Source organism: Spermophilus citellus (genome assembly GCF_964194105.1).
Source record: "Spermophilus citellus genome assembly, chromosome: 18".
Taxonomy (NCBI): Eukaryota; Metazoa; Chordata; class Mammalia; order Rodentia; family Sciuridae; genus Spermophilus; species Spermophilus citellus.
The window spans coordinates 5,574,605-5,589,278 of record NC_138200.1 but is presented as its reverse complement, the minus strand read 5'-3'; the positions used below and the strand labels follow the sequence as shown (position 1 = coordinate 5,589,278).

The 14,674-nt window shown below is 58.0% G+C and overlaps 1 protein-coding gene across 1 annotated transcript; it reads left to right on the top strand.

Annotated features, from left to right (window-relative positions):
* Nucleotides 1-6,165: 6,165 nt before the first annotated feature.
* CEACAM18 (CEA cell adhesion molecule 18) lies at nt 6,166-11,854 on the top strand (the record flags this gene model as incomplete). Its single annotated transcript, XM_081275789.1, is given in 8 exon segments — nt 6,166-6,217; nt 7,614-7,973; nt 9,158-9,439; nt 10,029-10,301; nt 11,050-11,191; nt 11,679-11,689; nt 11,692-11,826; nt 11,829-11,854. Coding segments are annotated over 8 exon segments (1,281 nt in total).
* Between the last annotated feature and the right edge of the window lie 2,820 nt (nt 11,855-14,674).

Sequence of the window (14,674 nt, the reverse complement as noted above, 5' to 3'; positions counted from 1 at the left end):
GAGTGGACGGAAACCCCACCTCCAGGGCCCAGAGACCCACTCAGAGGGGGACCAGGGCCCCGTGTGCCCCTTTCTCTGGGCTTCCTGGATTCCAGGGGCCTGGGCGGAAATGTGTGCACCGCCCACCGTTCCTTTAGGATCAGCCATGCACATCCTGTCTGGGGGTCAGACAGGGACCTCTGAGGTCCTCTGAGGCCCAAGAGACGGGACACCACGTCTAGGAGTGCTCCTGCCCAGACTGGGGTGCTGCTGTGCCCCTTATTTTGCACCAGGAAGTGGTCCCTCCCTGGGTTGGCATGAGGAAGTCACAGGGTGGTCCAGGCTGTCTCTCAGCCTTGCTCAATTCCACCCTAGGACCCCTGGCCACCTGGGCAGGCACTTCATAATATTTGACTGGGACATGGCGGAGCTGCTGCCCCCTAGTGGGTGGAGGCCGAGATGCGGCTACATCTGACCCTGCAGAGAGCAGGCCCCCAGCATCAGGTCAGCAGGGTCAAGAGCACCAGGTGGAGGAGCCCTAGAGGCAGCCTGTGCAGCCAGGTGTGGGCACCGGGGGCATAGAAGGTGGGCAGCGTCCTGGTGACCGGTGGAGGCAGCCATCCTCCCTCACTCCCAGTGAACACAGTGGCTTCTGCTCTCTGGCCTCAGAGCCCAGCAGCCAGCTCTGTCCACACCCTCGAGGGCCTCCCCAGGGCAGGACTCAGACAAGCTGCCAATGAGCACTTAGCTGTGGGTTGAGGCCTCATGTGAGACGGGACGTGGTCTGTCCTCTCCGGGGACTGGAGGGATCTTCCCAGAGACAGGGCCCTGCCAGGGCGGTGACCTGGCTAGGGGCAGAGCTGGGCGGGGCCTCCTCAGCGTCCGCCTTGTCCCTGCTCACCTGCCCTTCTCACCAAGGTGGTGCTCAGCCGCCTGCAGGTCTTTTCTCATCTCTCACCTCCCAGCACCCTGTCCTGCCCCACGTGGTCACGCTGTCCCCGATGGAGCCCACACCTGCGGCTGCTGACAGCTGCTTGATGCTCTGAGAGGAATGTCCCCGTCCCCCACCTGTTCCTGTGCTGAAGTCCTAACCCTGAGGTGATGGAGTTCAGGGGTGGGGCCTCGGGAGGCCATCAGGGCCTGAGAGTGGAGCCCTCCTGAGTGGGTCACTGTCCTTGGAGTAGAGAAGCACCTTGGCCCTCCCACCACGGGAGGCCACTGTGAGCAGGGGCCACGTGGACCAAGAGGGCCCTCGCCAGACAGACCCCACTGTGCACTGCTCTGCCCACTGCCAGGGCGGACAAGGGTCCTGCCTCCTCCATCCTCAGCGCAAACCTCTGCCCGAGCTGGGTGTGATGGTGGACAGGGCGGCCCAGGAAGGTCCTCTCTGTGGGTTGATTTCATAGTCACCTGCCTGAGCCAAGGGCTGCCCAGGTGGTGGCCTAACAGTATCTGGACGTGCCCTGCCCCTCCTCCCACACGGGGTCTCTGCTGAGTGTCCCAGGAGCTGAGTTTGGCCCGACTCCAACACGATGCAGCGTTTGCAGGTGCTGAACAGCACGTGGTTCCCATCAGTGTCCACAGATTTGCGTTTTAGGTAGCAGTTTAAAATACATCTGATTTAATTAAAACAGAGGAGACTCGTTTTCAGAGCTGGTTTGGCTCTCAGAACACTGGAAGCCCCAGACCTTGCCCTCGCCCTGCCCCTTCCCTGGTGATGGGCATCTCACTTTGGCATGGAACATGGGTTACAGTGAAGACGTCATTATCGGTCCTTTACCCATGAGTCAAGTCCATAGCTGGTTTGTGCTGCCCACTGCCCTCCTCCCTGGCCCCCCAGGACGCCACATCCCCTTCAGCCTTGTGTCCTGGCGTCCCTGGGCTGGGCTGGCCTGGGTGGTTCTGAGCTGCAGCGGCAGGTGACTTGTAGGACGCCCTCTACTGGAGCTTCCTGGTTCTTTCCTCCTGTTCAGTCTGGGGCCAAGCATTTGGAGAAGAATTGAGCTGTTCACTTTATTCTCTCAGAAATGGAAGTCAAGCGTGCATCTGGGATCTTAGCACGTAAAAAAGTAAATTAAAGGACTCATTTGGAGTACGGGCCAGGTCTCTGAGAGAAGCTCAGCTGAAGGCTTTTCAGCAACAGTCCTGAATGAACGTTCAAGTTTATCTTTGGTCAGAGAATAAATAGCAATTCTCAATTCCACCACCTGTTAGAGACAGACTCCCTCTCATCACAGAGATGTGCCCCTAGCACACTAAATGTGACTGTTATATTGATCACCTATCTGTATTTAATAACAATGTCTAATCACAAAAAAATATTTGCATTGCATTCTGACGATATTTTTCATTGTGACTTTAAAATTCTCCTCTGGGTTTAATTTTGGAGACATCTTCCAGGAGGAATGGAAACCTGTGTTCAAGGAAAACTGACCTAGTATGTAGAATGAAAAGCACATGCACACACTAGGACACACGCATTGGTCACACACATGCTAAGCCCAGTGACAAGATCCAAGGAGGGGAACCCAGTTCCACAACCCTGACCTCTCCAAGGCATGAAGACACGCAGTTGATTTCTTTTAGGCATAAAGAAAATCCAAAGAGTCACATTTAAATTTTGTTCAGAGACAGTTCTCAGAAAAAGTGTCAAGTTACTGGGAACAAGGAGTAAGATTTGTTGTGAAATGCTCCTTGGAGAAGAGAGGAGTGTCGGGCTACAGTTGAAAACTCAATTCCTGATGGCAACGAACAACAATACCTGGGGTTGAACTCTGGGGCACTCGGCCACGGAGCCACATCCCCAGCTCTATTTTGTTTTTATTTTGAAACAGGGTCTCACAGAGATGCTTAGCACCTCACTTTTGCTGAGGCTGGCTTTGAACTCGAGATCCTCCTTTCTCAACCTCCCGAGCACCTGAGATTACAGGTGTGCGCCCCCACACCCAGCACAAATGCAGTCTGGATTCGCTTCTGTGGAGTGTGCCAAATAAAACCAACACTGTCTCCTTCCTTCCTGCCTGTGCTGAGGTGATTACATGGCTCCCAGGAAGTTGAAGCTCAAAGGGGAAGTAGAGAGCGATCGTGGTGAGTCATGGAGACTTGCAGGCTCACAGAGCATGAGTCAGCCAAGCCTTGGTAGGTCTGAGGAGTTTCTTCTTAGTAATCATCGAAAACGTGGCGCCCATAGATAAACAGCTTCCAGCAGGTAAAACAGAGCACAGGGGCACAAACCAGACCCCCATCTCCTGGGCAGAGCCCACTGAAGGTCTCCAGGACACCATTGGCCAGATGGGGACAGGTTTGGTGTGGACATGTCACTATCACCTGTCAGGACAGGCATGCTAGGACCTTCAGCTGCCCTTGGACATTTGCTGTTTCTGGATCTTCATCTCCTGGACCCCACATCTGCTGTCACAGCCTCTCCCACAATGTGTGCGCCAGGTCCAGGAACCAACACCACGGAATCAATGTTCTCACAAAAGTCCCAGTTGTCACCCGTCCAATATGACCTTATGCTTTATTAAATGAAAAAAAATGCACCAAATCTCTTGCCTGGGACATCTGTGGGTAGACGTGGCTCTGGTGGACTGGACTCCAGGTGTCCATGAAGAAGGCCCGTCTCCCCCCTCGGTTTTCCTCGATGCTGTTGGTTCTTGTTCTTCTGGTCATTGACTTTATTCTGCCTGGTTTCAGATCTTGGGTTTATAAAGGTAGTGGCCGAGGTGTCCACTCTCAGACGAGGACCTGGGGCCACAGAAAGATCAGGCAGCTTTCCTTCTGTAGGGGAGCCCCCTGTGCACCCAACGCAGGTGGGTACTGTGGTGAGGGCCCCTCTGCTGCCGACCAGGCTACAGGGCTCAGCTCTGCCTCCCGGGACCCATCCTCTTTTTCCACCCAGTGCTTCCTGCTGCCTGGCTCTGACCCTGCCCGCCAGAGACTCTCCTGCCTCAAGACTTACAGTCTCACTAAGGAGGAAAGAGAGCGACAGGGCACACTTGGTGCTGTTAGTGCTGTGGTTGGTGACGTTATTCTACTGTCCCCTGAGCCTCGTCTTCCCTGAAAGCTGGTGGGGGGCTCCTGACTCGCCCCATCTTTATCCAATTCCTGCTCCAGGAGGAATTCCTCCCAGGAGGATGCACAACAAGGTCAAGGAGGCTGTTTCACCTCACACCCGGCTTCACCTGGTGGCGTGAGGCTTTGGGGTGACGGGGCTTGCCCAGATGGGGTGGGGGAGGTGAGAACCCCTCTGCCTTCCTCTCCCCAGATATCACGAGTTACCGTTCCTGCAGGCTGCAACCTGATAACAGGGAGGGGCAGGGGTACAGCAGGTCCACTCTGGCTGTGCTGGGCCGCACTTTGCCCTGGGAGGGACTGTGACGTTTTGCTATTTTGATAAACAAGAAGGAACAACATTAGACCCCAGAAGGAGGTTAAAGTTTCCGTGGGGCTTCTCACCAAGTTCCCACCTGTCCCTGGGTGGTCACTGGAGGCCACCACCCCTGACTAAAGGGACAGGGTTTCAGATGAGACACTCCAAGTCATGGAGGATCCAAGAAGGGGTGGGCCAGGCCCAGTCGGGGGTCCCCCGAGGGAAGAAGCGTGAGTTCCTGAAGGTGGAGGCATCTTCTGGATGGTGCCTGCTGGGATTCCTGTGGTCCACCAGTGATGATCAGAGTTTGTTAGGTTTGTGAACAATAGCAAGATTTAAACACTGGACCATAACAGCTTTAGAGCCAGGTTTGGGAGTTCATGATTTTGATAACTGGGTGCTGATACGAGTCACGAACATAGCCACAGACTTCCCTCTGCACGGTGCAATCCTGGGGTTTTGAAGATCTCAGACAACCATCTGTCACCAGGGACATCCCGTTCCTGTACCCTGTTTGCATACAGTCCAATATTGCTTAAGGACCCAGTTAGGTTCAAGAAATGTGTCCTGGGGCAGTTTGTTATAGTGTGAACAGCGTAGAGTGCACTCACACACACGTGCATGGTGTAGCCTATGACCCGCCTAGTCACACACACACACACACACTCATGCACACACATCCACATTATGAAACAAGTTATATTATGTGTAACAAGTTCCTCTAGACACACTAACACTGCAAACAGTTACATTATGTACATGCACACAAACACTATATGTAACAAGTGACATTGTATATATGGAGCTTATTACTTCTAGGGTCACTATAAACAAAAGAGCAGATTAAATTATACAAAAAAAAAGAAAGAAAATGATGTGGTCAAGACACACAAGAACTGGGCCGGGGAGGCTGCAGGCGTGAGGGGCATTCTGTTCCACGGGAGTGAGTTTTTTGTAAGTAGAAGTGCAGGCTGAAATGATGGCGTGAAGTTGAGCACAGCGAACACGTCAGCCCCAACACAGGCTTGGTCACCTCTGTACCATGCACCATATGTCCCTGACCCACCTGGCATGGGGGTGGCGTTGGGGACGTGGGCTGGTTTACACTGGCCCCACCAGAAACGTGGATAATGCCCTGTGGTAGGAGGTGGGGATGGCTGCGCGGTCACTAGGCGATGGGAGCGCCCCAGCCCTGTGGTGACCCACGGGACCACCCCCACCCTGTGGTCCCCTGGCAGGAAACGCACCTGCCCTGAGCTGGGTCTGGGTGTCTGACGCGCACCTTGCAGCCATCCCCACGGCCCTGGGGAAGGAAGTCTGTCACCCTTCACTGGCGGTCACAAGTGCTGTCCCTGAGCATGTCCACTGTCCCCACACAGGGAGGGAAGAACAGGGTGGAGGGGTCAGAGCAGCCGGCCAGAACCCGAGAGGACACGGAAAACGTGGGCCCAGCCCTGGAAGGAAGCCCAGACCAAAGGGAAACGAGGCACCAGGTAAAGTGCTCTCTGCTCGTCTTCAAGGTGCTTTTCTGTGTCTCCTGGCTCACCAGCAGCAAGTCTGTGTCCTGAACATAATATAGACACAGGGAAAATTAGAGAGTCCAGTAACGAGCTCAAGGCAACAGGAGGCCATGAAGATAATGACCTCCTTCCGGGGCCCCTCCCCGACTCCCGCCCTGCGGGGCAGAGTCCACCCTGGGAGGACCAGCACCAGGAAGAGGGGACAGGACAGAGCACAGCTCAGAAGACGCAGGTCGGGGAGGAGAGAGACTGCGGGCTCTGGGGGGACACTCTTCCTGGGGACCCCAGCAGTTCATGGACCTTCCCGTCCCCAGGCGCGGCCCCTGCAGGCCCCTGTTCCTTGTGGGTAAGTGGGACCAGACCTGTTTTCCAGGACCCAGGGAAGGTCAGGGGGGAGTCAGGCTGGGAGGGAGCCAGAAACCTCCCCATCCAGGGCCAGCCCCACTCCCAGGACGGTGGGGAGGGAGGGGAAGGACCCCACAGGACCCTCCTGGGCTCACATACCTGGGCACCCCCACCATGGACACAGGCCGCAGACGCACACAGACCGCAGGACGCGTGCGCAGGCACACGCAGCCCCGGGGACACACACAGCTCTGAGTCCCGACACCACAGAGTCCTGAACCTGGACCACCCGCGGCCTGCCACCACCTCTCCCTGGCACCTGTCTGCCTGGCCCTGCGCCAGCTCCAGGTGGATCCCACCCAATCCCTCCTTCCCAGCACCCTCTGGGCCCTGAACCTGTACAACGGTCACCCTTCACTGGGGGTCACAAGTGCTGTCCCTGAACATGTCCAGTGCCCCCACGCAGGCCTGCAGCAGGGTCTCCGGCTCCTGTGCCTCTTCCCACGGCCAAGGCCTGGGCTGCACAGAGCAGGGGACACCTGCCAGAGTCCTGGGTGGTAACAGGTACCACCCCCATGCACACCCACTCCTGAGAACCTGGACGAGTGTGGACCGTCTCAGAGGAACAGCACCCAGACAGCCCCTGCCGAGCACCCGGGTTCCGCTCGGGGTGCTGCGCACTCAGGGCTCAGCGAGACGTGCCCGGCCCTGCACCCCCTGGACCTCTAGACACAGGGTGACACAGGGACCCGTCACCAGGCCCTGACAGCCCCAGTGTCCCCAGCTGGGATGAGGGAAGTCCAGGGGCTGGGAGAGCCTGGCAGGGGCTCCTAACCCAGGCTGGGGGGACATCAGAGCTGAGAAGTAAGGGTGCAGCGGGGAGCAGGCGCGGTGTCAGGAAGGGGAACCGCGGGGGCCCAGCTGGCACTGGGAGAGCGGGGTGCATCCAGAGAGCCCCGTGTGAGCAGGCAGAGCCCGAAGCCACGTCTTCTCAAAACTAAATACATGGAGGGCTGAAGGGGTGCAGGGGTGTGGGGCAGGAGTGGGGCAGGTGAGGCCAAAGGAGGCGACCCCTGATCACCTCTTGCTGAGAAAGTCCTGAGGATGTGCTGCACTGACCCTGAGAACACTGGGGCCACAGGAGGCACTGGAGGTGACAGCAGGGTCACGATTGGGCTTTGTTGAGGTCCACGTGACGGTCATCGGAGGGTGGATGGGAGCTGAGGGACCAAGGGGGAGGGCGGGCTAGGAGATGATGAAGGAAATAATGGACCAGGCAGCGGCCAAGGGCAGCGGAGAGGAAGGGCCAGGCCAGGGAGTCGCTCTCCCTCGCACACAGCGTTACGGGGTACACCCCTGGGTGGCTCAGGACTCAGTCTCTCCTCTTCTCTTACCAGTGGCAGCCAGCCTGCTGGCCTGTGGGCCCTGCCAGGCCTCCGGGCAGCTCTTCATCAGCCCAGACTCTCTCACTGCCGTTGAGAGACACAGGAATGTGCTGGCCCTGGAGAACGTGCCCGAGGGTGTTCAGGAATACAGCTGGTACCGGGGCGCAGAGGACAGCGCGGAGACCATGATCATGAGCTTCAGGCCCCCGGATTCCAAGGTCCCTGGGCCCTTGTACAGCGACCTGTTGACGGTGACCAGCAAAGGCTACCTGTCCTTTAGGAAGTGCACCTTAAATGACACGGGGAACTACACGGTTCGGGTGGACACTGGCAACGGGACCCAAAGAGCTACTGGCTGGCTGGAGGTTCTAGGTGAATGGCAGGTAGTCCCTTTGCCCACTGCAGACGGGAGCTGGACCCGAGGGCTCTAGGAGGGGACACCTTGGAGCTCATGTTGTCTGAGTGTCTCCGGAAGGCACGGCACAGGGAGCCTTGGCAATGGCCCCCAGCTTCTCCTGCTCACAGGGCCACTCGCCACCTCCAGGGCTCTGGTTTCATGTGGGAAAGTGTGACTTTTTACTGCTGCATAATACCCAGCCACAGGCCAGCTGCCTAAGGCCACCTCTGCGTTACCACACAGCTCCTGCTGGCCAGAGGTCCAGGTGACGCTCAGCTGGTCTCTGTTCTGAGTCTCCCAAGGACTCTGGCCAGCCCTGGTCCCTTGTAGAGGATTAGCTGGGGGAGAAGCCAGTACAGGCTCCTGCAGGCTGATGACCAAATTTGTTTCCTGTGGCTGCTTAGCAGAGCCCTGGGGTCCTAGAAGACACTGCGATCACCCGCCTTGGCTCTGTCCACGGGCATTTCTCATATGGCTTTAGGGTCAGTGGGAATCTCTCTCTAGTTGGCTGAGATGGAATCCTATATAACGAAAAGCAGTGATAGGATGTCACCCCCCACCTATCTACAGATGGGACACAAGCCATCAGCCCCTCCCATGCTTCAGGGAGGACATTTTACAGAGCTTAACCCAGGGGCCACCAGACAGCTCCAGGGGCTCCCCAGGGCAGGGGAGGAGACTGTCCACATGGAAGACAGGGAGCTGTGTTTGCCTCTGACTCAGAGCGCTGCAAAGCCCTGAGCCAGGTGTCTTCTCTCTGTGACCCCCCAGTGTCCTCCTCCGTGGCATGGGGAGGTTCCCACCATGTGGTCTGCTGTAGGTCGGAGGGAGCATTTGTAAAGTGAACCAGACCCAGAGAACAGGAGCCCATGGGGGGTCCAGATGCCATCTCTCACGGCTCCTCGGATGGGGGTTGCTGGTTTGGGGTTCAGAAACCATCAGTCCCCGTTGTTATGCCAAGAGCTCATCATATTGCAGCAGATGGGCAGCCGGGGCCCAGGCAAGGGCCCACCTGGGCAGCTGGTTGCCCACGCCCTGCTTCTCCGACCCTCTGAGCTCCAAGCTCTCGGCTTCTCTTCCACACACCCCAAGACCACCCTGGGAGAGCAGAGCTGGGGAGGCATCCCCACACCTGACCCTCTTCTCCTGCTTCACCCAGAGTTGGGGCCCCCACCGGTCATCTCGGCCAACGCCAGCTCCGTGGTGGAGAACTTGGATTCCGTGGCGGCCGAATGCCACACCAACGCCTCCCACATCGAGTGGTACCGGAACAGCGTGCCCATCTCGGCCAGTCAGCGCATAGCCATATCTGCAGACGGCAGGACGCTGGTCATCCGCAGGGTCAGCCGCCATGACAGGACCTTGCAGTGCGTCATACAGAGATACGAGAGCTTCCCAGACATTCTTCAGAAAAGTGACACCGTCTCTCTGACTGTGGCCTGTGAGTGCTCTGGGGCGGTGGCCGAGAGGCCAGGGGCAAGGCCTTCCTGGGACGTGGCCAGGAGGCAGGCAGATCAGGAGAGCCGGCAAGCCTGCTGGGTCCGGGTTCGAATCCCGGCTCCAGATCTTCTGCTCTGGATCCGGAACTGCCCCCACCCCACTCAGCACCATGCTGCACTCAGTTTTCAAGGGGAACCCGTGTCCCCATTTCTGTGATTAGCAATGGGCCCTGGGAGGTCACTGAGCTCTGGCTTTGTACAGAGGGGGCTGCTTATAAGAAAGCGGTTCTCAGAGGATCAGTTTGAGGTGATTCCGTCGATTAAGTTTCCAAGCCTGTGGAGGTGCACAGAGACCAGCACACTCCCTGGCCTGCGGCACACCAACCTGCGCTGTCACAGGAGGCCATCTCCCTGGGACCGAGGGGCCCCTAGGGCTGATGGTGGCAGAGGCTGTCACTGCTCCTGAAGTCGTTGACACGGCTCCCCTGCTTGGTGGCAGGGGGTCCTGAGCAGCTTGGGGTACACAGTGGGGGCCCTCCTGGCTGGAGAGGGCAGAAGCGCAGCTGCAGGTCTCCTGCCCTGTCTCTGCAGATGGGCCTGACTACGTGAGCCTGTCCACCAACCTCCAGGGCTTCGACGGCGCCCTGACTGCTGGCATCGGCTCCCAGGTGCAGCTGGAGTGCTCTTGCCATTCCTACCCGAGGCCCAAGTACCACTGGCTCCACAACGGCTCCCTGCTGAGCTCGGATGCAAACTTGAACTTCTCCCTCGTGGCCTGGGAGCAGATGGGCAATTACCGATGCATCGGAGAGAACCCGGTGACCCAGCTGGCCTTCTACAGGGACGTCAGGATCCAGCCTCCCCGTGAGTGCCACAGCCCTCCCCGGTCACCTCTCCAGGTCTCCCCTCCCTGCTGTGCCTAGACAGTGCCACCCCATGCTCACGGCTTCCGGTGGTGTCCTCCCTGTCCTCAGCGTCCAGGTCCAAAGCTGCCTCCTCTGAATGCTCCAGACCCTCACATAGGGGCCAGGGAGAATCCTGGGGACAGTGGGGGCTGTCATTTACTGAGCACGTGTCCCGTGCTGGCCACCCTCCTACCTGTGTGCCTGTCACGGAATCGTGGACTTGAGTCTGAGACAGGGAAGGCGGCTCCTCCCCACCCACACATCCAGCTTTCTGTGTCGAGGGGAGAGGCCGACAGGCCCAGAGAGCCCAGGACAGGCCAGGGAGCAGGAGGAGTCTGGGGTCTCAGACCCAGGTCACATGCTGGCCCTGCCCTGGCCATCACACGGAGCAGGAGCAGGCAGCTCAGGTTCCAGACTCAGGTCCCCATGTGCAGTGTCAGGACAGTCCCCACACAGCGTGAGACTGCAAGGAACGGCCCAGGGGGCTGCCAGCCGGTCACCCCAGAGCCAGCTGCGAGCAGGGACAGGCTGTGGGCTGGACACTCGGTCACACCCCACAGCGTGCTGGGCTCCTGGGACGGGCCAGGCACCATGTGCTGTGCCCAGAGGAAGCGCTGATAAGTCTTTGAAGCTCAGAGGGGGGTGGGCACAAGGAGGAGGGTGAATGAGCACTGAGTGGGGTCCTGACCCGGGTGTTCTCTCCCCAGGACCCTTGCCTGCTCCTCCGCCTCCTCCTGGCTTCTCCATCTCCGGCCCCTTGGTGGTGTTCCTCGTTTTGGTGACATCCCTGGGCTGCGGCCTCCTCTGTGGGATCCTGGTCTACGGCCTGGTCAAACTCTACCTCCGCAGGTGCCCATCGCTCTGGCAGGGGGGACCGGGCTGAGGCTAGGACTCAAGGCCAGCTCTGGCTACAGAAGGGAAGGCAGGGCTGGAGGGGACACAGGCCAGGAGCTGGAGCAGGTGGACAGTCCCAGGGCCAGAGGGGGGGAGACCATGGGGGTGAGCGCTGGCCACGACTCCAGGTAGCTGCAGGGACCCCTTCTCCTCAGCCCAGTTTCTCTGTGTTTAAACTGTGGGTCTCGGTCTCTGCCTCGAGGGCAGGGCTGACAGTGGGAGGGTCACATCAGGCATCCAGCAGGTGACAGGGACCCAGTGGTCACATGTTGCCAAGCAAGTGGGGACACGGGTGCCAGAGGTCGACGACACAGGGAGAGATGGGACAGTGTGGTCAAGACCCCGCCCTGCACCAGCTGGACAGGGGCCCTGAGCAGGCCACTTCTCCCAGAGCTTCCCCAGCCCTTCCTGGGGGACGCTGAGAGTCCCAGCTGCCCTGCAGGATGATGTGGGCATGGACATGTGCTGGAGGACAGGGATCCCAGTGTCCTGGGCAGAAAGTGGACCAGTGCCTCACCTTGGCACCACCGTCACTTGGGGACAGAAAATTCTTCAAGGTGGGGGTAAGGTTGTCCTGTGCATTGTAGGTCCCTGACCCTGCCCACTCGAGGCCAGTAATAAAAACCACCCCCACCCCCAGATGAGACCACTAAAATCTCTCCAGGCTCCATGGAGTCCATGTGGAGGGCAAGATTCCCCTGGTGGAGAACCACTGGAGTGGGTGTTAATAAATAGCAGTGACACTGGTCGTGTTGGTAATGATGGTGATGGCCGGTTACAATGGTGGTGACCATGGTGACACTGGCGATCATGGTGATTCAGTGGTGTAAGTGTAACAGTGAGATGGTCTCGGTGACAGTGATAATGCTGACAATGGTGACTGTCAGCCTTCTGTTACTGCAACAAAACACCTGAGAGAGGCAACTTGTAGAGATGAAGGTTGATGTTGGGCCACAGTGTTGGGAAGTCAGTCCTGGTTAGTTGGTCCCCTTGTCCTGGGGCCTGTGGCGAGGCAGCACGTCACAGCAGGAGTGTGTGGTAGAGCATGCTGGTCACCCACAGCAACCAGCCGGTTTTCATCACCTGGAATTGGCATGTCCAGTCTCAGTTCAGTCCCCAAGGACCCGCCCATACACCCAGGTGTCCAGCACACCAAAGTTCTTCTTCACTGAAGAAACCTTCATTTTAAAATTAAAGCTAAACTTAAACCTAACTGAAATGTAAACCTTGAGATCACAATTATTTGAAAGGTCTTCTAATTTAAAGGTCACACATTTGAAGACATTTTAGTACTGACTTCATTGAATATTATATTTATACTACCTTAAAGGGAGGGTCTCTAGGCTTGAGTTAAAAATATAGGAGACACTAGCCATATGCAGGTCTTTAAATTTAAAATTACTTACAATTAAATAAGCAAAAAATTCAGGTCCTCAGTCACACCATCCGTCAAGTGCTTGGCCACCCCGCGAGGCCAGTGGCCACCACATGGGACATGCAGACACAGACCTTCTGCACCATTGCAAAGGTTCTAGTGGACAGTTGCTCTAGGCCAGTTACACGAGATGTTTTAAAGAGTAAAAAACAACGTCTTTATCAATAAAAAGTGAAGAGACAACCACAAATGATCCCTCCCACCACCCCGTGAGAAAGCACCCTGCATGGGACAAGGAAAGGCCCAGGTGGGGACAGAACCTCATCCTCAACAGGGCAGAGAGGAGGCAGCTGGGAAGGAGACTGAGAGTGTCCAGACGCAGGAGGAGGAGCAGGGCAGGGCCGCCCAGGAGCCTGGGAGGGCAGGGGGAAAGGCGGGCTGCTGGCCTCCACAAGGCAGGGCTCAGAGGACACCAGGTCTCAGAGCTTCCCGCTGAGCAGGGGGGTCCCACCTGAGGCCACATCCCTCCTGGAGCAAGCCACTCCTGATCTCAGGGGCTGGAGGCTGGAGGGAAGCAGGGAGCCCACGTGGCCAGGGGTCCCGGACCCTCCCCAGGAGACCATCATCAGCACCTCTGACCCTCACCTGCACTGGGATAAGGATGGGCACCGTCCAGGGCGGGTCCTGCTCATCCTTCTTCTGATGTCAAGACAACCTGGTATTAAAAGTCAGGTCTGGGCATGTTGAGGACTAGAGTGGAGGGGACGTCCACAGTTCATCTCCTCCAGCCCCTAGGGTCCCCTGAGACGGGGCTTGGTGAGACCTTGGGCTCCTTCAGGCCTCAGTGTCCCCAGGACTTAAGGACCTGGGACCTGACTCCTTCACTCTTCCCCAGGAGGAATCGGGCTCCCTGACCTGAGACCTGGAGGACAGTCCCCGTCCAGCAAGGAGGTGAGTGGAGAGCGACGGGGAAGAGCTCAGAGTCCCAACCAGGGACAACCGCACTGGAAAGGCCTCAGGGTCTCCCTGGCAGGGACAGTCAGGGGGGGAACTTGAAGACAGAGGCTCCTACAAGACTGAAGACCCCAGCTAGGACCTGAGAGATGACATCATGGGCGGCATGGCCACTGGCCCCTCTGCTTGTCAGTCAGAGCTGACCAATGGGAGCAGGCTGGGCGGGTCCTGGGCTGAGCTCTGACTCTAACCCTTCACTTCCTCTCCATCTGCCTCAGTGTTTCCCTTCCCACTTCATCTACATCATCCCATGCCCTGGAGTCACCAGAGGGGTTGGAAGGGTCCCCAGGTCAGCAGTGCCGAGGACGGGAAGGAAGCAGCCCACAAATGCCCAAGACAGACAGTCGCTTCCCTGGGCGCTGCACTTGCTGAGCTTCTGTGCCATGTTGGAGACCTCAGGTGCTGAATTCTAAGGTGGAAACCTTCCACGCACAGCGGCAGCTGATAGGATCCCGTAGGAACACGTATGGGTCAGTGGACCTGAGGGGCAGGCGCAGTGTGGGCATGGGGTGTCCCCAGTTTATGTGTCTCACATGAAACAAACTGTGGGGGGCTCAGATCTGCAGGCTGCTCTGTGCCAATTCCTCTCTTTAGACTTTCCTGTTTATTCTTGAGTGGTCTCTCCCCCTCACCAAGGGCCTGTTCTCTTCACAACCAGAAAAAAGAGACAATAAAGTTGGAGCAGTTAAGGAGCCTGAGCCCAGGGCCCATGATAGGACATCGGGGCTCTTCTGAGCTGTCTCTTGAATGTCCCCAAAGTCTAACTCAGTGTGCTGATCACATGGCACCACAAAGGGACAAAGACTCAGGGGAAGGGGATGGGAAGGAGGGAGGGGGCAGACACTCCTCAGCAGCCAATCCCGGGCATGTGCCGGCCGCCTGGCCAGCTCAGGGGTCCCTGCCCTCGGGGGCTGCCTGACAGACCCCCCTTCACAGGGTACTGCAAGACAGCAGCTAGGACAGGGCCTGGCCAGGGAGGCCCGGGGAGGCGGGCCCAGACTCCCTGTGGAGGCCAGGTCTGAGTTCGTGGGTGGCTGGCCAGGGTCCTC